The sequence below is a fragment of the Solanum stenotomum genome, chromosome 12 (genome assembly GCF_019186545.1).
Source record: "Solanum stenotomum isolate F172 chromosome 12, ASM1918654v1, whole genome shotgun sequence".
NCBI classification, from domain to species: domain Eukaryota; kingdom Viridiplantae; phylum Streptophyta; class Magnoliopsida; order Solanales; family Solanaceae; genus Solanum; species Solanum stenotomum.
In genome coordinates, this window is record NC_064293.1 from 50,073,650 (window position 1) to 50,097,096 (window position 23,447).

Sequence of the window (23,447 nt, forward strand, 5' to 3'; positions counted from 1 at the left end):
TATTTTTATTTTAAAAACATCTTATATAATGTATTTTTTATTGTAGAAATATTTGAAACGTAAATTGTGTATTTTATTCTATAAAGATATTATCAGAAAAAATGAGAAATTAAGAGCCCCAAGGAAAATTGAGATTGAAAAGATTTTGTATTGATTTGATTTGTAGATTTAGAGGTCCGATATGGTTGATTTGATTTGATAAATAATAAAAATAGGAATAAACCCAAACTTTGCACACCTTTATTGATTTTTTTTACAAATAAAATATTTCAATGTTATGATCTAAATTTTAATCTCATTAAGAAAAAAATTGCAAAAAAAAATAAAAATTGTAGCCAATATTACATAGCAAAAACTTGATGATTTATCAAGACTTTAAATTGATGATTATCTACGAAAAATTTGAACTTTTTAAAGATTATCTACTCAAAAATCTTAGAATTTATATTAAAATGCTTATGAATACTAAATTTTACATGAATGTTGAATGCAAGTATTTCTCAAAAGAATAGAAAATTCATTTTATTTGAGGTACTAAATCAAAGTGGAAGGTTGATAACTATGAATCCATGTTTAATTATATGAATGAGTCGTATGAATATATGTAAAATTGATGAATAATATAATTCGTATTGGATCAATCATATATTTTATATTACTATATGACAGCTTAGTTAATCAACTAATTGCATTTTAATAATTTTGATTTAATAAGTGAAATGAAGATATTTTTTAATTATATAGAGTATTTAATTACTGTAATAGATACGGAGCGTTTTTTTCCGGAAAAAAGAAAAAAGTTAAAAAGTTAAAAAGAGAATCCCAATTCCCATCCGACGATTAGTTGTATAGCGTATTTTTGCAGCTAACTCACCAATAATAGCAGAGCAGCAGTGTTAAAAGAAGAAGATAAAGAGGCAAAGAGGGCGCCATCGTAGATCAAACGGAGCCATGGATCCAGACTCAGTTGCCAAAGCATTCGTAGATCACTACTACTCCACCTTCGATTCCAATCGGGCCGGCCTTGCTAACCTCTACCAAGAGGCTTCTATGTTAAGTTTCGAAGGCGTCCAGATTCAAGGTGCTCAGAGTATCGTTGCTAAGCTCACCAGTCTCCCCTTCCAGCAGTGCAAGCATCATATCAACACTGTCGATTGTCAGCCCTCTGGTCCTGCCGGCGGTATGCTTGTCTTTGTTAGCGGGAATCTTCAACTCCCCGGAGAACAGCACGCCCTCAAGTTCAGTCAGGTATTTCCCCTATACTTGGTTAATTGTTGTAATTGGCGATCTACTTCTGTTAACTATAATTTTCTAAATCGGTTATAGAAGGAAAATGGATGGAATCTAGATTTCCTTTTCCGAACACATTGGTGCTGTGATATTGGTGTACAACAATCCTAAAAGAGGAATTGGACGATGTCTCCCTCTAAACTTGTCGAACTGCGAATAATCTAACACCAATTGACTTTCCATTTCGAGGATCTCGTGAGATTCTGATAATTTAGAGATAGGTATGTGATTTACAGATTTTAGGTTTACTGCTGCGGGACTAGTTATGCTAATGTGCTAATAGCGAGATACTCTAGGCTCTATGTAGTATGTCCTTGATTGTAACTTGTAAGTATGTCTCCCGAGTTATAGCTTTGATGGCTGTGGAAGGATAGAGGAAGGTGATCTCTACGTGTTTGGATGCTATTTAGTTTGTAGTATGACATCAAAGTTGCTTACTAGATTTTAGACTTCAATTGAACAATATATATGAGTGGTATCTTAACTACCTTAATTGATATGCCTGAGAGCCTGCTACAGCCCAAACGTGTGCGGTAATCTTAGGTACTGAGGGTGGAGTAGAAGGGATTTAACAGTGTGTCATAGTTGAGATTTGCACCTTAGACCTCCAACTTATTATTTCTATGGCTCAACCCATTAATCATCCTTTTGGGAACAGGACATCTGCACACATATGCTATTAAGTGCATTCTGCTCTGCCAAAACTCAATTGTTGCTCATATGCCTAGTTGCTAATTTCTTCCTAGACATTCTCTTCGTTATCGCTTTCTTCATCCGTGTAAAGATGTGCATCTTTGAATTTTTTTTATCAAGCTGCAATGCTCTACAATGATTTGGCTGTCTTGGCAGGGATGAATTTTCGCAAAAAGAACAGTTGAACAATGCAACTTCAAATGCTGTTAATGCTAAGGTTCTCTTGTTAGAGAGAATATAACTTAACCGAAAATACTAACAAATTACAAACTGTGTACACCTGTTCAAATAAATTTAGCTCTCCACATTGCAAATGCAACTTACTAGCATATTTGGTCCCCTGAGTATCACCATAAGTATAAGTTGATCCTTTATGAATCAATGCTAAAGCTTGGACCTTTAAATAACATCAAGTCCAACACTGGATGGAAATCCCATAACTAGTCATGTTGCCAGACCACTCCATTACAAGGGAAAGGAATATTATTCCTTTTCCAGAACCCATTCCCAAATGAAGAGAGCTCTAATGGATCATACTGTTACCCAGACTTTCTGCTTGATGAACTCTTTCATCTGCCACGCTGCCCGTTTGGATTGGCCTTAAAAAAGTAGCTTTTAAGTCAAAATAAAAAAGTCAAACTGAAATGACTTTTAAGTCAAAAAATAAAAAGTAGGGGGAGACCTACTTTTGGTTTTTGACTTATTTTAAGTCATTTTAAACTTATTTTAAGTCATTTTTTACCTTGCCAAACACATCCTAACTTCTTTTAAGTCATTTTTGACTTATTTTAAGTTATTTTTTATATTTGCCAAGCACTTCTAGAAGTAAAAAATTGTCTTAAAAGTAGGTTTGACCAACTTTTAAGCCAATCCAAACACCTAAATTCTGTTCCAATGCCTTGCTTTGTAAAACTGAGAAAACCAATTTTGATCTGCCTCGAGGATTACTACACCACCAACATAGGCCAGTTTGTTGCTGTAGGAATGGCTGAATCACTCGGAAACATGAAATTTATCATTGTGAATTTCCTTTTCCGTGCAGTGTTCTCAGTTTGTAATGCCAGAGATAAGTTTTCCTGCTGCTAATATATTCATGTTTTGATCTAAGGAAATTTAGACTTGCAATTGTCAATTGCAACTATAGAAAGAACCAAAATTTCTTATCCAAAGCAAGGATTTTATGTTTGGGTTACTTAGCATAGCTTCTGTTTAGAGTTCTGAAAGGAATTCAAAGTGGCATATATCTCCTTCCAATTTGTAGTCATTTGACTGGCAATGAGTTGGCAATCCCAACTTTAACATCACATTCTTGATGTGATAAGTGTTCAAGTTTATTGTATTCAAAGGAGCAAGGGCATTAGCAGTGATACATGAAAAACCAGCACAGGGGTACCAAATAATTCCTTAGATTTTTTCCCTGATGGCTTCCTTCTTTACTGTTTGTCTTCAATAAAAGTTGTAGTGACCCTTACCATGAAAAGAAACTTCTTTTTACAACACATAACTCTAATAGAAATTTGTTCCGTTATGCCAGAGACAAAATGCTTAGCCACAAATCTTCCATGTGATAGTCTGATACTTGCTAAAAGAAGTAGTGATAGTCTGATAGTTGGCATAACATTTCTTCTTGCTAATATGTTTAGAGTGAGCATTGTTTTACTGCAAAGTATCCTGCAGATGGGCTTTAGTAGAATTGAGTTACTTCTGGCATTGGTATAGAGTATAGACTATTGGTTAGTTATTTGAAGTGTAATGGCTGTTATGATGACTGTCGGTGAAATTTATTGGATAATGTGTAAGTAATATCACATGTATATGGTCACCCATGTCCCAGGGAAAAAAGGCAGTGAGTAGGATTTCAGAACTTTTGGAATAAGTGAACAATAAACTTCCAAAGGCAATTGTTATACTCGAAGTGCTTTGTGTGTAGCTGACTAAAGGAAGAAGAAAACAATAATCTTCTAATCCCATTTTCTTACTCAAAATGTGTTTTTTTGGTCATGCATTTTGTGGGAGGGTGTTTTTCGTTTGGTAGACTTCAAAAAGGATTTTGGTTTTATCAAATGTGTTTCTTTATTATCTGTATCCTTATGGATTGTTTAGAAAAGTTTAATAGCATAAGTTTTAGAATGTCTTCATTTTGATTTCTCTGTATAATAGTGCTGCCCATGTCTTGTACTCCCTCCGTCCCCTTTTACTTATCCACTAATACTAAAAATAATTTACCATTATATACCTGTTTTAACCTTATTACTAAGAATTATTCATTTCCCAATGCATTTCTCGAAACATTAAATTTATTATATTCAAAGGGTGATATAGTAAACTCATCATTCTATTAATTAATAATCTGTAAGAGAGAGTATTGTCTAGCTTTGACTTAATTATTTTTTGATAAAGTTGTATTTGATTGAATCATGTATTCTTTAGCAGATTGCTGCCTTACTTTGTTTTCTGAAGCCTTGCCTGATTATTTTCCTCCCTTGTTGTCGTATAACAGAGGCCTATTATTATAAGAAACAACATCCATTTTTGAATGGTGGGTAGTCTTTGGCCTCATCCTTAAAACACAGTATGCAGACAGATTATGTGATGTTGTCCTATACAAATTCAAAGATAAGATTGCATGATACTCATACAAATTCAAAGATAAGATTGTATGATACTCTGTTTTCATTTTCTTTTCATTTCTCCTGCTTTTTATTTGCCTTGCATTGTTTCCCTATTATCCAGACACAACATTGAAAAACTTCTGTTTTTGACGATTCAGAAAAAATAAAGAAGTGACAAGTTTTTGTGAGTTGCTTTTAGTTTGGGCAATTGAGCCCTCAGTTTCTTTTTTCTGAAATTTGTGTTGCTGATAATAGCTTTGCTGCATTGTCTGTGGATATGCGGAGAAACTGCAGATACTAAAGCCTTCTATTGAATTTGACCTTTATAGTAAATTCTATGCTATGTTAGATGCTTTATAACAGTGTTTGATAAGTAGCCTGTTTCAGAACTTGTTCACACTCAAATTTCTAGGTTCTTACTCTTTGTTTGGATTGCAGATGTTTCATTTGATGCCAACACCCCAAGGGAGTTTCTATGTATTGAATGACATATTCCGGTTGAACTATGCATGAAGAAGGGTACTGGGTTGAATTGTCTTTTGTTCGTGTTTTCTTTGATTGAACAAATTTACTGAATATATTCTAAGAGTTTGAAAGGCATTGTTTCAAAAGACTGGTTTGCTGGTTGTGGCTTGATTAGTGATCAATGGATTTAACTTTATTAAAAAGCAAATGATATCTTCCTTGTTGCGAGATATTATATGCTTTAAATGTTGCTGCTTCTAAGTCTCACTTTATCTCTGTCTGAACTCTATGATGTATGTTCTCATCATTTTCTCTTTGTTTGAATTGCCACCTTTAATAGTTTAACCTGATGACAAGTTTTGGGTAATTGAGAGAAAGTTTGTACTGGGAGAGGTTTCTTACCAACAATTTTGGGGTAAAGAGTGGAGATGTTTTTTTTTATAAAAAATTATACCAGTAGGAAGATTGAAATGGATATGTTTAGTTTTGAAAAGTTATGGCACAAACAATTCGTGTTGATTCTCGTGGCAAAGTTTCTTCCAACTCAATTACATATTTCTATTTGCTAGTATTTTGTTTCAGGAAAGGTGTAACCTTTCGATTCTTCATCATTTGGGGGCCAATTTCTTGTAAAAACAGAAAAAAGATAGAATAACATTGTGTAAAAGCAAAGAATTTATTTTAATGCATGTTTGTGGGGAGAATCAGAATGTTGATCTCGAAAGCAACCTACTTCGTGGTTCTGAACATCAAAATCAAAAGCAGCAGCCCCACTAATAGACACAAGGTTGTGGTCTAAGCAAAGGATAAATTGTGAAATCGGAATACCTTCACTTAGTAACCTTGTGTATAAATTCCACCAGGGTATCCACCCAAAGCAAACTAGAAAAACTTTGAGTTTCTTGGGAATTCAATAGCCCCATTACTATACTTTTTCTAAGTGTTGTACCAACGATCAAATCCAAAAGGGGATTAGGATAATATAGCGTTTAGTGAGAGGAAAATGTCTGATTGGGGTCCAGTGTTTGTGGCGGTGGTGCTGTTCGTCCTGTTAACGCCGGGTCTGCTGGTTCAGGTGCCGGGTCGCAGCCGATTTGTTGAGTTTAGCAACTTTCAGACGAGTGGAGTGTCGATATTGGTTCACTCACTTGTCTATTTCGCCCTCATTTGCATCTTCTTATTAGCCATTGGGGTTCATATGTACACGGGTTAAACCCTTTACTGGAATCATAGTGTGATCATCATGCTCCACCATTGTTTTGCTACTATTTGTGTTGCGTCAGAATTGGTTGTCTTTTATTTTTATTTTTTTGCTTTTGCTTCTTTCTCTCTTTTTTACCATTCAAATTTGACGTGATGTATTATGTGTTGGGAAAGCTCTAGTTATCAATAAATGATCTTTTTGAAGAGGTAGTCTTTCTTGTGCTCCTGATTTCAACAAGCGGAACACACCATGAGATGTTGATTGTTGCGTGGGGCCATAGTGGCAATTCATGCTTGTTGAATTGCATAATTTTAAAAAATCAGGAATCATTATTCACTTAGCAAAAACGGCTATGCTCAAATTCAATTATTTACGGATGTTTGGATTTTCACCCAAAATAAAGTGATTTAGCCATATGCAATTTATTAGGGGACTGTCCCGTGGGAAAATTCTAGCTTGTTGAACTATTAAATTCAATAATAATATTAAAAAGTCACCAATAATTGAGTCAATTCATCCACTGAATTAAAAAAAGAAGAAAAAAAATCTTAGCTGTCGAAAGGAAACAAAAATGAAATCATCAATCAAACCGGTGAGTGATATAAATTAAAGTAATGAACTGCAGTGCACTGGGAATACAAAAGTAGATGAATTAAGCATAGAGATGTATATTGAGAATGACAAGGAAAAGCATAAGAAACAAACCAAAGAAGAGAGTGTGAAGCAACATAGAAACGATACTGGTCTTCATATTCATGAAATCGACAGGCCTATGTTTTCCTGGCATTTGAAATATAAGTCCTGGACATAGAAATCCAAATAGCGCTGTTGCTATGATCGGAGCTGCCCAATCCTTCATCCTGTTTTGATTTGTGAGATAATCCAACCCTTCACATTAAATACAAGGAAGAAAAGTAGCTTTAATAAGTAGAAAATCATTCCCCCGACAACTTTTACTGTATTTTCTTATTACTACTACTAGTGGTGTGTTAGTTGGGGTTGGATAACCCCAATCATGCATCAATAATTCACTTAATACTGTCATATTTTACTCACTTCTTTTTAACCTTTGTTTGCCTTTGCACTTTCGGCTGTTAACAGCTCACATATATAATGTTTCTTCTACTTTCTTTTTTGTGTATTTTTTCCATTTTTGTAACTCTTTAATTTCAACTGTCATATGAATATTTAAGAACCATAAAATTAAAAGAACATATTGATATATTTTAAATATCTTTAATTTAAGGCCATAAAATTCAAAGTCTTCTTTACTTTTAATTTCGTATCAAATCAAAATCGAACAAAACAGAGAGTGTAGTAAATGAAATTTGATTAGACAGCACATATAGGTAGTTGTAAAAAGTAGAGAAATTAAAGGGGTGATGTATTCACATTATCCGACCACCTCATGGGAAATTAAATCTTCCCATACCGTGTTGTGGCATCATGTCTCTTGACTCTTACTAGGAACAAGTAAAAGTGTCAAAGAGAATGAAAAATAATAGGTACAAGTGTCTATTAGTCTCTTAACAAAGGCTAATAAACATCTTAACTAAAATTAAGGGATCATTAAATAGGATTTTGGGGGCATCTATGCAACTAGAAAAAAGGCAGAGTTATCAACTTACCAAAATTTTAGGACACAATAGTAAATTTGGCATTCTATTGTTTCATAGTAGTACTTTTAAACAAGAAGGGAAATAGAAAAATCCACATTTGTGTAAAACTTTAATCAACTCGATGGAAATTTTTTCTTAACAAATTTAAAATATTTAAATCAATTTGGTGGAGGTTATTCACTATTCAAAAATATTTTATCATCCAACCCCTCCTGTTATTTCTCTATAACCATTATCAAATACTAGAAACAAATTAAAAATAATATTTAAATCAACTTGGTTCCTATTCAAAAGTATTCTGTCATCCAATGCTCTCATGTTATTTCTACACCTTTAATAGTTACTTTAATAAAACTTTATATCCCACTTTTTAAGATTTTTCTTGGTCCTCTGATTTAAATTCAGCAGAATATGTTCTTCTGCCACAATGTGCCTGAGCAAAAAGCCTTTTTTTTCCCTACATAAAGTTGAAGGGGTATGTAATATCACCAACTTATAATATAAAATGGGGTAAAATTGAATTTACTGTTTTTCAATATTTTGCTCTCCTTTTTTTACTTCCTCCCAAGTATTATTTAGCAGCTAAGAAAGAAAGAAAGAAAGTGAAAAAGAAATTTGTGTCTTCCCTTTTGGGGACTCTTGAGTAAATAATAACCTACCGTTTATTAGGATTAAATAATACTCCCTCCATTCCATATTAACTTAAGCTTTGAGCCCTTTTCCATTTTTCAAATTAACTTAAGTTTTCAATCTTCAAGACTATTTTTAAAATATTCTTCCAATTTTACCCTTTAAGTTAGTATTGGAATTAGTTATTATAATTAATGTTCAGTTATTTTTGACAATGATTAATAAGGGTAAAAATGGAAAATTATGTTCAATTTATGTCCTAACCTACATTTCTTAAAAGGTGTGAAACACCTCAAAGCTTAAGTTAATATGAAATGAAGGAAGTAAGTGATAGGAAAATACATATTAATTTATAATAATTAACTGATAAGACTTTATTAAGTAAATAATTCATATTCTTCCACCATTTTAATTAATATGAATTGATTTATCTAGACACAAAATATATGATAGAAAAAGAAACTATTAAAGTTTCTAGCTTTAATAGTATCATAAACACTCATTCAATAAAAATATAGTATAACATTTATTATTTGAATTTGAAACCTCAATGAATTTTGAATTTCTAAATCACTATTCATATCTACATATCCAATGCGTCTTTCTCCTTCGAATAATTTATTTTTCAATTGAGTCTTGACCTGGGAAAAATTGTCCCCTCCTTATTTCTATTTCGTTGCTTTACTTTAAAAAAAAAAAAAAAATTCTCTCTCAAGAAATTGCCGAAAGTAAATTACTCCCTGTTTAGCATTTCTAGGCCATAATATTTTAGTCTTCTTATTTTATTTTAAAAATAAATTATGAATAGAATTTTAAGAGGAATTAATTTTTATTTACATAATAATTAAGAATCAATAATTATATTTTTAAAATTTAAAAATAATATAGTAGTTAAATTTTTAAAATTATGAATGAGTAATTTTTGAATGCCAAAATTAAGAATACCACTTGTTTTTTGGGAGGAGGAATTATTTTCTTTTTAATTAGAGATAAATGTCAAAAACACACCTAAACTATGCCATTTTTTTGAGTTTCATACCTAAACTATTGAGAGTGTGAATTTCATACCTAAACTATCATTTTTTAGTTTGAGAAACACACCCCAGTGGTGTGTGTAATGCACTCTCTCTTTTATTTTGAAAAAACCTTGACACATGACATTTCACATGGATAAAATATTTCACCTTGATAAAACTTAAATAATAAATTATTAATATTAATTAAAAATTAAATATTAAAGTATTACTATCCATAAAAAAAATTTATTTTTAATTTTTTTTTACCCACTCCACCACCTCCTCTACGTACCCCAAAAAAAATTGATATTTTTTTATTTTATAAAAAATAAAAATTCTACCCCATTCTAACCCTCCGGTCCTTATTATTATTTTATTTTTTTTACATTTTTCTCATTTTGTGTTAGATATGTACGTACATATATTTTTAGATTTTTTTTACTAGTGTACGAATATAACATAAATAAATTAAAACTTAAAAAAAGTCTTGTGGTGACAAGTAAAAAATATTTTCGATATGTACATATTTAACACTAAATGAGAAAAAAATTGGAAGCGGAGGGTTATGTGGGGAGAGTAGAATTATTTTTTTTTAAAAAATAAAATAATATCTAAATTAGTATTTGAAAAGGGGGGAGGGAGAGGAGATGAAGTAAAAAAAAAAGTACTTTTATAAAAGAAATTTAAACAAAAAAAAATTGCCGGGGGTGAGAAAAATATTTTACATTTTATTTTATAAAAGAAATATTATTTTTTTGGATAATAATTTTTAAATTTTAACTAATACTAATAATTTATTTAATTTTTGTCAAAGTTAAATATTTTGTCCATATGGAGTGTGGTGTGATAATTTTTTAAAATAAAAGAGAGAGTGCATACACACACTATGATGAGAGTGGTATAACAGATATAGGTGTGTTTCTCAAACTAAAAAATGATAGTTTAGGTATGAAACTCACACTCTCAATAGTTTAGGTATGAAACTCAAAAAAATAGTATAGTTTAAGTGTGTTTTTGACACTTATCTCTTTTAATTACATAATAATAAATGGTTGTGCTCACAAATAGATCCAAAAATTCCTAGTGAGTAGTGTCCTTGTCATACATAAGTATAGTATACTAATGTTAAGTAGCGACTAAACTAGACGTTTCCTCCATCTTCCTTTCTTGGCAGCGTTCTCCATAAGTTACAGCTACACCTATTTTGTTTCTAACCCCTTTCTTCCGCTACAGAAATAAATAGCTCTCTGTTAATGGCGGACTGGGGGCCAGTGCTCATCGGAGTAGTACTCTTCATACTGCTGCAACCTGGGCTTCTATTTCAGATACCGGGTAATAACCGTACTCTCGAATTTGGGAGCATGAAGACTAATGGAAAGGCGATTGCTGTTCATACTCTTATTTTCTTTACACTCTATGCTATTCTCATTCTCGCTGTTCATGTTCACATCTATACTGGATGATCCTGTAGTAACACTACTCCAGATCTTCTCCCCCATTTATGCTACTACCATTTTCACTAATCCAACTTGTAATCCCTATTTTCTCACTGAACTTAAGACCTGTTTCTTTGTAATTTTGTTTTCAAGCGGAAATATCAGAATTCCTCGCGTTTATTATAGTTATTATGCCCTATTTAATTTGCCTGCTGTTTCTCTTGCTTATTCAAATGGGTTTGTGTGTCTGAATTTGGGATCTCTTTTTACTATATTCCGGCCTCTCGAAATCTTAAGAAAACAGAGGCGGTGTGATTGAGACAGTAAGCTGCAGTAGAGTAGGAGTAAATCGTATAGAATTGATGGGCTTGTTTAATTAGTTAGCTACTAAGCTGTAGTAGAGTTGGAGTATAATGATTCTATAACATATTGATTCGTATATAGTTGACGCTTAGTTTAATTACATAACAACGGAAAATGACTAGTGATCTCATTTCTGCGTTCAACTCCCTTCACCATCAACCGGTAGGTTAAGGTTCAAGTCACGCGGAAGGGTAATGGTAACTCTATTGATCCTCTTGGTGGGGGTGGGAAAAAACAATTAGCTATAGACAGCTTCAGTGTAAACTCATTTGCAGCCTCTATCCAGAGTAGTATTTGGATTTCTTGGTAGCAATTTAAAACGGATTCTATATTGAAATATGCATGACTCAGTTTTCGTGCTCGATTTCTTGGACCAGAGAATTATACCCGTATGAATGATTGATGGACTAGGGACTATTTCCGTATTTGTTCAAGTTCCAATTTACTCCTCCTAACTTAAGTTTTTTATCCCCCAGCTCGTATTTTGGTGCTTAAATTTAATCGTTGAGATCTGCAGCCCATTGCTTTCGCCTTGAGAACAGAATGATTCTGTCTTTTCGTCTATTAGATGCACTACAATCTTAAGTAAAGCAGATATGCAGGATGTTGCATTTTGTCTAAAATATATATATCACGTTCACTGTAATAAAATAGGAAAAGGAAAAAAAAGAGGAAAGATTCTGAATTATGAACCATCATGTACTGAGAATATGATGAAGTGGTCCAAAAACTTGTTCCTTTCATTTGATACACATTTTGATATAGAAGGGACACCACTTTGTCAGAGTGTTTCAGAAGGTCAAACTAGTTCAACAGAAAAGAAACATAGAGAAAAAGTTGATAAAACAAGAATTCCCTCTTCTGCAAAAGCTTTCCAAGAAGAGATGAAAAATTGGCTGGAGCAGCAGAGGCCACGAAGAAAACTCAAATGCTGCCTTTATTGCTAGTAGTATCAACCGGATCGTATGTGAACACCAATTGCAACTATCAAGATTGTATATATACAGAAGAATAAGATGGCATGAACTAGGATGGAAATCCCACTTGTGTACATGTTCCCGAACTCAATCACCCGAGTCCTTGCTGGTAGCTGGAATAGCAATCCTGGTGACAGTAAGATGAACATCGCCACTGCAACCACCACTGGCCCCCAATCTGCCACCATATTTATTTCAAGTATCAGGTCTTTCTCGCTCTCTCTCAAAGAAGTACTCAAATGTCTGAGCTTTAAGTTTCTCTCTGTTGAATTTAGATGTGGTGTAGCAGCAGATATAATGGAAATGTAAGTGATTTTGCTTAGTGAAGAAGGAGAAGGGGATATACTAAACTTGAGGGTTAAAAGCAAGCATTTGTGTTTTAAAGGGGAAGAAAGGTATGAATTGTGTTAGTGGGATTTTTTGCTTTATGGAAGTAGACAGAAAACACCAACTTTGTGTTTAAGTTTCCGATTATTGAAGAACGCGCAAGCCTTTCTTTTGCCTTTGCTTTTCAAATTTTATCTCATAAAATTCATCAAGGTGGGGAGACTTTAAAAAAGAAAGGTGGTGCTGGTGCACGTGGAAAGCAGAGAAAATGCCAAAACTTTGTGCGTTTACATTAATGCAAAATGCTTTAATTTAGCTTATTTATATTTAAAGGATGATATCTGATTACATTACAGTTAATACCTCAGCTGCTAATCAGTCAAACTTAGGAATGTTTAATTTGTATCTGTCCATGACAGATGAAAAGAACTAGGAGGAGGTGCCCACTGTGGATTTGCCTTTGTTTAAACCGCGTTGAGCAAAGAGGCCACATCGTCTCATGAGTCATGGTCTTACAAACTGGGGGCTTGCCCTTCTAAAGAAAATGCATCTTCACAAGTGTTTCAACTTTTATGCGCATTGTAATTTCTCACATGTCAAGTTAACTTACCGGTAATAACAAATAGTAGTCTAAGTTGTTTAAAATTACATAAGACAAACGTGATTAGATAACTTGAAAAATAGAGTCCTCTAGATTTTGACTCGTGCTGCCGTTTGTTTTGCTACGCAATTGGAAGGAATGTAATAGGAGAAGTAGGTGTTATCAGATATTGGGTCGATGAAGTGAATGGGCTCTTATATATAGTTTGTTTCTGCTATTCCATGTGCAGATAGGCCCGTCCATCTAAAACTGAAAACAGAGTAGTAATTCATATTATATAGGTCTTAGAATGGCGAAAGCCCACAAAGGAGACTGCCGTGCCGTCCAGGAGAAGAGTTGAGAAGGTTGTCAATTGTTTGTTGCGTGGCGGGCAATCGTGTCATTGCTGTTCGCTATCAGCTGATAATACAAATACTTTATTTGTCTGACGGTGCCATGATTATGATACCTCTTTGTCTAGTTTCGCTTGTCCAAAATTTGCTCAAATATATAAAGCCAAGCCAAGCCACGCCAGGGATCTACAAGTTTCATGTCTATTAACTTTTCCAAAATTATTCATTCATTCATTCTTCTTTTTCCCACTTATCTCCACGAGTAATAGAGATGGCTGATTGGGGACCAGTTGTAATAGCGGTTGTTCTGTTTGTGCTATTGAGCCCTGGGCTTCTGTTTCAACTCCCAGGAAATAACCGGGCAGTAGAATTTGCAAACTTTCAGACAAGTGGACTCTCTATTTTAATACATACCATTCTCTTCTTTGGCCTCATTACCATCTTCCTTATTGCCATTGGTGTCCATATTTACACCGGCTAGCTATTTGCTACTCACTTTGTTACCTTCAGCGTTTGTGATCCACTACTTTCAATTCTTGCTTTGCTGCGGATTAGGCTTGTTCTGGATCTTACTGCAACCCCATTTTAAGTGCTCTGTTTTTCTCTGATCGACAGCTTCTAGTTCAAATTCTGTATTCATTTATATGGTTGGTGGTGTACCAGAATAGTACTCTTTAATATTACTAAATCAGTTTGTGTTTGATTTTGTCGACTATTACAATTCATATGTTGTGCAAGTTGACTGTTTTTCAACAAAACATATATACTCGCTGATGTTATTATCAAGAAAATATATCAGTGAATTAACAAGGAAACAAGATAGTAGAGACGGACGGATCCAGGATTCAAGTTAAAGTTCTTACCGTTCATCTCATTATATATTATATCTTAAAAGTTTTGATTTCATATCTATAAATTTATGTACCATACCGGGAATACTAGTTGCAGATGATGCCGGTGACCATCCGGATCTGAAAACAGTAGGAATATCACATAAAAAGGCTACATTATATCATATATCCGGTTAATAAGGTCTAATTTCGATGACAAGAAAATATGTATGGTAGGTAGAATTTTTCTCGAATATCCTTTGGACCATAATTGACCCATATATAATGCACCAAGATTATCTATTTCCTGCTTACAAGTCAAATGAAAATCCCATCACCAGATAATTGGATAAGTAACAAGAAAATTAGTCTATTCCTTATGACGAAATAAAACAACCGACTTTTTCGTGAAAGAGACATGCATTCATTACTAAAGAGTAGTTTGGAAAGTAATTACCTGTAGTCTTTTCTTCTTCTTTTTTTTTTTTAAAAAAAGAAAAATATAGAAAAAATAGCTACCTGTAGTCCATATAGACATAGTGAATTTATATTTTTCATCAGAGACCAAGGGATTGAAGTGTGAATTTCTTGCAACACCCCTAGGCAGTTTATTAATGGAGTAATACCTAAAGCACTAATTTGCACATTAAAACTCTTTGATTTTACCAATGAAACAAGAAATAGAAAGTGTCATATATTGATTCTAAGGAGCTTGTGGAGTAGTGTGATCCTTCATGAAACTATATATGCAAACAGAACAGATGGTTCATAACAAAAGTTAGACACACAACTTTTGAAGTTGTAGCAGCAAGTTGTATGCACGGAGAGTATCGAACATTACCACCCATTCAAACTGCAAGTTGAACAACCAATTGCCATTTCTCTCTTGAAATACTATCGATCTAACTAGTAGCTAAGTCCTTAAAATGTCCTTAATTTGAAAGGTGCAGAAAGATTATAAAGACCATACTTGTGAGGCATGTGATCGATGATTTTATTTGCTACAACAAATTAAATCAACTTCTGTTATACTTGTATCAAATGATTGATTTGTATGATGAAGTCTTCATTAGTTAGTACATTAAAAACAACAATAAGTTAGCATTTAAAGATATTTATAGCTCTTGCCTGAATATATAGGGATCATGTTGTTATAATCATTAATCAATGCTGTAATTAACTTATACAATTCCTTTCTGAATTAACAGGTAAGTTCAAGTGATCTGAAACGCTGCTGAACGCATGATATGTAGTGGGCAGCCTTCATATCAACACTTTCGTCTCCATAAGATTTGTCAACCATCTTGGCATAATCAAAATTAGTGCCATCAGTACTATTAATACTGTTACTCTTCGGTGGAATGTAATATGAAACTTTTGGTTTCTGTGGAAGAGCAGCTTGTTCCTGGTTCACTATAAAGCTGGATGATAACGCGGTATTGATGTTATTTGGATTAAAAGGAACAAGTTTTTCCTTTGGCTGATGATGGTGAAGTTGAAGATGATAAACAGTTTGAGGAGGACTGTGGTCGTCGTCCTTGAAGCTGCTGTAATAATTATTAGTTGGTGAAGATGTTACATGAGTAGGTGCTGCTGATCGGTACAAAGACTTCACCAGTTTCCCTTTCATGAACCCTGTTCTGCGCTTGCAGTTCGACTCCATTAATTTTATTTCTCGTCTTTTGGGGCTAGAGGCTTTTACAAGCTAAGATATAGTATACTCTAGCAAGTGTGTAGCTAGCTAGATGTTAGATTGACCTGTGAGAGGAGGTATATATAGGTAGTTTAACTATATCTGCACGATACAAACATAATAGTAATTATTATAAACTAATTGAGCATGTGTAATTTCAAAGTAAATATGAAGATAGACTTGAAGCATCAATGAGTACTTATGTAGTAGTATTATATATATTCTTTCTTTTAGCTATATCCATCTCAAATCCTTTTTATTTTGTTTGGAATATTTCTTAATAGTAGCTAATTGACTGATACTATATTGTTGTGACTCATATATGAACTTTAATTATCTGGTGCTAACATAAATGAAAAATGATTTCCTAGTTCAAATTTAAGTTATACAGGCAGGCCTACAAGGTATAATATAACACGATTCTTTTTAAGTGGATATACAAACTTTTGAATGTGTTGTCAATATGAGCAGATACCCTGAATAGGACTCGATATTAAGCGCCAGTATAACATCTAGAAAATGGCATAATACCCTATAATGAATATGGACTTTGTACCACAAAAAGAAAAGACAAGACAATATATGTGTATAGTTGTGAGACTTGGATGTCCAATATATTGAGCAAGGACTTGCTTCTCCTGCTAAAACTGACTTACTTTTCATGGATCGCAAAGACAAATAATACTATCTCCATTCACTTTTAATTGTTATGGTTTTCTTTTTTAGAGTTAAACGATAAACACTTTGACTAACATATTACGATATATTTTTTCATCATATTGATATGCAAAAATTGCAATTTATGGTACTTTTTGTAATAGTTTTTGAATATCTACTTTTTTTTGTATAAAATATCGAATTAATGTAATCTAATTTAACTTTGAAAATTAGTCAAATTGACTTTCGAAAAACGCAACATGACAATTAAAAATGGACGGAGGCAGTATCAAACAATAAATAGGAGCAGATCTAATGTATAGGAATCGACTTCATCTGAACTCATATGTTTTCGATATGGAGCATAAATTGATGTATAAAAAATTGTTAAAATTACAATAAATATTAGATATAAATATTCCACAATCTTAAAAATATAATGGGTTTTAATTTAGTACAAAAAAAAACCTTTAACATAAAAAATTTAAATCGTGGAGCCTCCTCTAACAAAAAAAGACCATGTCTTACCCTAGTCATTATATTTGGGTAGAGTTTAATTAAGTTCTATACATGGACAATGGAAGGCAATTAAGTCATGTATTACGTAATCACAAATGAGTAAATATCTTGATAAATATTCCTTCTAGATGTGTTTCTCAAAGTGATAGTTTATTTATGTTTCTCACCCTCCGAATAATTTTGGTGTAAAACTTAAAAAAGTTGATAGTTTAATTATGTTTTTGATCCTTCGGTTTTTTTAAAAAACTGAAAGCTTCTATTTTCTAAAATTTGAATTTAGAAGTTTAGATCTTGAAATTCTAATCGTGACCACATAAAATACAAATTAAAAATCTTTAGCGTATATAATTTAAAGGGAATTGGTGAGATATATCCGATTATCAGTAGTTATTGGTAGAGATTCCGCAAGAATAAGTTTATCTTACGATACATTAATTAATTAGCTAGGTAGCATAGGGTAGAGGGTAGAGTGTGATTATCTTTCGAAACAGCAACTTTACTAGTAGTACACTGGATATATAGGATAGTACTGCATGCATCTAAAATGCTTTTGCTTGATTATGATGTCTCTCTTTTATATATATATTTTGACATCATCTTATTTTTCTTGCGTAAACGAGCTTAGGCATAAAATTATATGTTGAACGCTGACACAAATGATTCCTGCTTCCATTTCCATTTCTTGCGATAAGAATAAAGCGACGGGCTTTTCGTGAAAGAGACATTAACAAGAGAGATGAGGCTCTAATATAATTCGCACATTAATTCTAATTTGATTTTCCCAATGAATTAAACAAGAAGTTAAAAGGTGTCATTTCTCTCTTGAAATATAATACATTATTACATCATCTTTATATAAAGCGTACATATATATATAACGATGATTACAATAATATTATTAATTATACATGCATGCATGCATGAGATGTGTTTTATTTACTAGTACAACAAAATCAACTAGTTATAATAAGCTTGTATCATCATCAAATACTATATATCTTAATTATTCCTTTTTATCTTTGAATTACACTATTTATTAAAAAGTGACCTAAAACGCTCCTGAACACAAGAAATGTAGTTGGCAGCCTTTATATCAACGCTTTCGTCTGTGTCAACATAATAATAATTACTATTAGTGCTGTTAGAATCGCGGCCAGTACTAATGTAATAAGAAACTTTTGGCTTGGGCGGAGGTGCAGCTTTCACTATAATTATGCTATTTGGATTATAAGGAGCAAGTTTTTCTTTTGGCTGAGGATGATGATGATGATGAAGATGATAAATAGGAGTATCCACCTCCCTGCTGTAATTAGTTGTTGAATTACTCGGCTTTAGTACTGCTCCGCCACGGTATAACGACTTCACTAGTTTCCCTTTCATCAACCCTGTTCTGCGCTTGCGGATCGACTCCATTTTCTTTCTTCTAATTAAAACAAACTAATTTAAAAGTGCCAATCTAATTAAGTCGTGGCTGTGTGGTGAGCTGAGACCTCAAGAGGGGCATATATATATATATAGAGAGAGAGAGAGTTATAACATTTACGTACCCACAAAATTCTTATCACATCAAATCACCAAAAATGTAACTTTTTTTTTTTTACTCCACATACTGTAATTTGCTTTACAAGCAGATATGAAGATAAAGTTGAAGCACTAATCAGGTACGCAGTATTATTCTTTTTGCTATATATATAATATATATCCGTCTCCGCTTGATATCTCAAATCTTTTTTTACTTTTTTTTAGCTGGAATGTTAATTTAGGACTAACAATAAGAGGGAAACTCATATGTTAATTAGCTGTTGTAATAATTATCTACTAACACACACAAAAAAATTTTTGCACGATTCCTTATTCCAAAGTACTCCATTTGTTTCATTTTATGTTCCACTTTTCGAATTTTCAGATTTAAATAAGTTTATCTTTGATCGTAAGTTTTTTATTGATTTTTTTAATATTTTAAATTAATAATTATTATGACTTATAGTACTTTCTACATAGTTTACAAATATATAAATTTCATTTCAAAAAATTTGAAGATTACATATGTAAATTTCCAATCAAAGTTAAATTGTTTGACTGAGATTAATTAACTTATGCAGGATACCCGCACACGAATTCCTTTTTAAGTGATGAATAAGACTTTTGAATGTGCTGTCAATATAGGAGTGGATTCCCCGAATAAGACCCGTTTCAATATTTTTGTTATACTTTTTTTTTTTTTTCATGTGGCATCATTCGGGTGGCATGATATTGTTTTTTTTTAAAAAAAAGATTTTTTATAATTTGTATTTTGTGATCTAAAATAATTTTTAAATATTCATGTTATTATAAATCATTTTTATTAAAGGTAAAAAAGATTTTTCAAGTTTAATTGTTTCTAATAAGGCGACGTTCTTTTTAAGAAGGACTTTACCACATAAGCGGGATGGAGGGAGTAATTTTTTATACCAACATTAATTCTACATGACATATTTAAAATTAAAGACCATAACATTCAAAAAAAACATTTTGGTATGTTACACCTTAAGAACTAATTAGAGATATTAATTGAAAAGGAAAGAGTGACAATACTACGATCTAAAATAAATATGAAGACACACATATATATAGATATAGACTTGATAGAAAAGAAAAGACAATTAGTTGAGAGAGTTGGATGTAATCCAATTAATATTATTCATTAATCATATAGATAATATCGAACCAGAAACAGGTCATCTTATGCTAAGATACTATATTTGGTTAAATATTTATCTACGGTGATTGATAGGAGATTCCGATAAAATAAATAAAAATATCTTACGATTTAGTGGCAAATCAAGAGTAAATTCAGATATTTCTTAATTCTCAATTTCATCTGTGATCTTTCCAAATATATATCTTCTTAATTACTACTACATCGATCGAATATAACCTTAAAACGCTTTATAGTATGATGTGGTTTTGGCATCAGGATGTTTTCGTGAGCGAGCTTAATTAGGCAATTTTTATTGTTTTAGTTGGGAAGAATATATGTATGCTCAGGACAGTGTCTCTGTCAACAATTCCCACCCTTCACTCACTGTTAGGGAATTTAATTCTGAGATATTGAGGTACAGGTATGCGCGCGTACCTGTACAAATATTTAATACTAGCACATCTAATTAATTTATTTACAATAATTTCAAAATCACGATATGACGGTTTTGAGGCTTAAAGAATTTAGAAAATTATCTAAATGATACAACATTCACGTACACGAAAGGATATGAATTTTTGTATTAGCAATATATATTAGTATGCCGAAAAATATATAAAGCATAACGTTTCTATCATTTATTTGTACTTGTTAAGAATAAGATATTCTAGAAACCTAGAGCATCAAGTCATCAAATTAAATGTCATCGAAGGAATAATTAAGGACAACGTATATATGCATGACGCATGTTTCTATTTATCAATCAATAATCAAATACTAGCTAGGGTTAGGTTGCCAATTCAGAATTATTATTCCTTTAGATAACAACTAGAGAATCATATTTATATGGAGTAATTCATAAAAGGGTATGTTATTTTTCAGGTGGTGCATGTGGGTGGCCACTTCTATAGGCTTAAGGATACTTATAGACTATAGTAAATAGTGGGCATGCTTTGCTTTATACTCTTTCTTCTCCCCTCCCCCAATGGTTTGCTTTACTCGATCGGACAGGTACAACAATGATAAAAAATAAAAATAAAAACCACAAATACATGGACAGTCCCCTTAATTTGTCCTCAAATTTTAGCACTCTATCTCAATTTTGTTTTATTTGAATCCTTCGATTTCAATTTAATATACCATTTGAATATAAAATTATTTTTGTGACTTTTTAAAAAAAATTTATTTATGTTTCTCTGGTTATTATCGATATTCTTTCTTAAGAAATTGAAGATAATGATAATTGATAATAATGATTTTGGATGGGATAGGATAGATATTCCATGTCCTACCCCTATATACTGATTACCGATTAGTCACACATCACTCTTCTCTTTTTTTTTTTTGTGATTCTCTTTGTAAATATAAGATAGATGTTCTCTTTGTCTTCAACCGTACGTTCGTTGTGGATTGTAAGGTGCAGGCACCAGCTAGCTTATGAATGTTAAAGTCCCTTTTTCTATTTTGTTTGCAAGCAGCAAGTGGCAATGCCTATTCAACTTATTTTGCTAAATGCTAGTTGTATAGTGCTACCACATTCTTTTCTTTATTTTTGCTTCAACAATTTCCTCATATCATGTAATCTCTCACACATTATTAAACTTTTCCAAAATCGGAACTCCGATCCACACGAGCTTTTTTGGGTGGTCTAAAATTAATTTGTACCACTATATATAAACCATCTTATTATAATAAGTAGCTAATTAAAGTTAAATTATTTTAAAATATACAAATGTAACTTTATATTTAAGATACAATACAAAAAAAGTGTTACATAAATTAGTATATACTGAAAATAGCTAACTTTGTAGCTTAAAAAAACAGTAAAATCATCAATCCCGCTGGATATTATATATATATATATATATATATATATCAGAGGATAAGATAATTATTACAGATTGTTGTCCCTTGCACAACCTAACAGGAATACCTCTAGACTTTCTATCAAAGAGGAGATGCATGTGTTAACCCAGTCTAATATAATAGGAGTAATTAAAACTGAACCCTTCCCATCAAGAAGATGAAGTTATATATATATCTTCTCTGGTATATATATAAAGAATTTTCACACCTACGATAGCTGGTCAATTTCTATTTTATCAAATTATGTTAATTAAAAGATTTACTTGTAACTATCTAACATGTAGTATATGCATCGAGTAAATATACCGATGCTTCCGTTTAGTTGCAACTACTTTCTACATTACTTAACAATAAAGATTTAATTTATCGATCATCATCAAACTCTATATACTCATGCACCCCCATAATTAGAAAAAGGTTAAAAGGATATTGTGGAGTGAACAAATTCTTGTCTTATCGTCAGTATTTCCCATAGCAATTATATTCATGTACACTCTACACATAAAGTTAACGAATAGGAGGAGAATTCTCTCATAAGCCATTTACAAATCACACACACTGCATGCATTGGAAAAAATCCTGATTTAAAACATGTTCGAATTAGGAGTTGACATGTGGTAGAAGTGACAGGTCAGGCATAATTTTTTTTAAGGGTAGTCGACGAGGGTTTGAAGAGTTGAGTACTCGAGGTCATCTAGATTATGTAGTGATGCAACGACGAGAGCCTGTCTAGCTAGCTTCGGAGGTGTGGTGCCAGACGCAAGGACAAACTGAATTCCTATAATGAAGTAAAATGAACTATAAATTTAAACACATGATATGCATGTATTGGCTTGGTATAAACACTCTATGCGGATAAGTTTTATCCGTATTTAATTATAAGTACATACTTTGTGGATTCATTCCCTTGATAAGTAGCTAGAATTGGACATTTTTTTTCTTGTTGAGAGACGTACGTCTAAATTTCCTTCTTATAATTAGGGGTGACAATTTGAGCCATATTAATAAAATGAGTCCATTTTACTCATATTTAATGACTTGAATCACTCATATTTTAATGGGCAAATTACAAAAATCACATACTTTTAAGGCAAAATTACAATTTATCCCTTAAAAGTTTATAATTACAAAAATCTCTCAAACGGATACAATAATATAAGCGCTGATACATTAATCTGATGCGCGAGATACACTAATCTGATGCGCGAAAATGAAGGATTTTGGAGATTTGTAAAACATATGGGGATAATGGTGATAAGTATACTAAAAGGTGGGATTTCTGTAATTTTTCCTATTTTAATTGGTTAAATATGGGCTTAAGCTATTTTAAGAGTCTCTACAAATATGGTCAAAATAAGTTAAATACATGTATCCATATTGACTCATAATAGATCACTTAATTTTCACTTCCACTCAAAATTCTTAATTATGCTAAAAAATAAAAAAATTAATAGTATTTTAAAAAATTCAATTAATTTTCAAACTTGATTGAAAAAACAGATTTTTTTGGTTTTTGGAAAACAAAAAAAAAATTAGGGGTAGGTTGGTGGAAGTGGGGAGCTGTGGGGGTGGGAGGTGTCTGGGGGAGGAGGTAATTTTATTTTATTTTTTGAAAAAACAATTTTTTTTTTTGTTTT

At 32.2% G+C, this 23,447-nt stretch overlaps 6 protein-coding genes across 6 annotated transcripts; 4 read left to right on the forward strand and 2 right to left on the reverse strand.

Moving 5' to 3' along the window:
- The first annotated feature begins 816 nt into the window (after positions 1-816).
- On the forward strand, positions 817-5,268 carry LOC125846690 (nuclear transport factor 2B). The gene is made up of 2 exons (XM_049526252.1): positions 817-1,248; positions 5,034-5,268. Exons 1-2 carry the CDS (start codon positions 952-954, stop codon positions 5,106-5,108), a joined length of 372 nt encoding a protein of 123 aa, XP_049382209.1. The 5' UTR covers positions 817-951; the 3' UTR covers positions 5,109-5,268.
- A 209-nt stretch (positions 5,269-5,477) lies between these two features.
- LOC125846693 (uncharacterized) lies at positions 5,478-6,464 on the forward strand. Its single transcript, XM_049526256.1, has one exon. The coding sequence runs from the start codon at positions 6,064-6,066 to the stop codon at positions 6,271-6,273; it is 210 nt and encodes a 69-aa protein (XP_049382213.1). The 5' UTR covers positions 5,478-6,063; the 3' UTR covers positions 6,274-6,464.
- Positions 6,465-6,903: 439 nt separating this feature from the next.
- LOC125846694 (uncharacterized) lies at positions 6,904-7,161 on the reverse strand. Its single transcript, XM_049526257.1, has one exon. The coding sequence runs from the start codon at positions 7,121-7,123 to the stop codon at positions 6,917-6,919; it is 207 nt and encodes a 68-aa protein (XP_049382214.1). The 5' UTR covers positions 7,124-7,161; the 3' UTR covers positions 6,904-6,916.
- A 3,538-nt stretch (positions 7,162-10,699) lies between these two features.
- On the forward strand, positions 10,700-12,952 carry LOC125846692 (uncharacterized). Its single transcript, XM_049526255.1, has 2 exons — positions 10,700-11,060; positions 12,598-12,952. The coding sequence occupies exon 1, from the start codon at positions 10,783-10,785 to the stop codon at positions 10,990-10,992; it is 210 nt and encodes a 69-aa protein (XP_049382212.1). The 5' UTR covers positions 10,700-10,782; the 3' UTR covers positions 10,993-11,060; positions 12,598-12,952.
- On the reverse strand, positions 12,011-12,563 carry LOC125846691 (uncharacterized). The gene has a single exon (XM_049526254.1). The coding sequence runs from the start codon at positions 12,491-12,493 to the stop codon at positions 12,281-12,283; it is 213 nt and encodes a 70-aa protein (XP_049382211.1). The 5' UTR covers positions 12,494-12,563; the 3' UTR covers positions 12,011-12,280.
- An 844-nt stretch (positions 12,953-13,796) lies between the features above and the next one.
- Positions 13,797-15,749, forward strand: LOC125848377 (uncharacterized). Its single transcript, XM_049528231.1, has 2 exons — positions 13,797-14,041; positions 15,604-15,749. Exons 1-2 carry the CDS (start codon positions 13,837-13,839, stop codon positions 15,615-15,617), a joined length of 219 nt encoding a protein of 72 aa, XP_049384188.1. The 5' UTR covers positions 13,797-13,836; the 3' UTR covers positions 15,618-15,749.
- Positions 15,750-23,447: the final 7,698 nt, after the last annotated feature.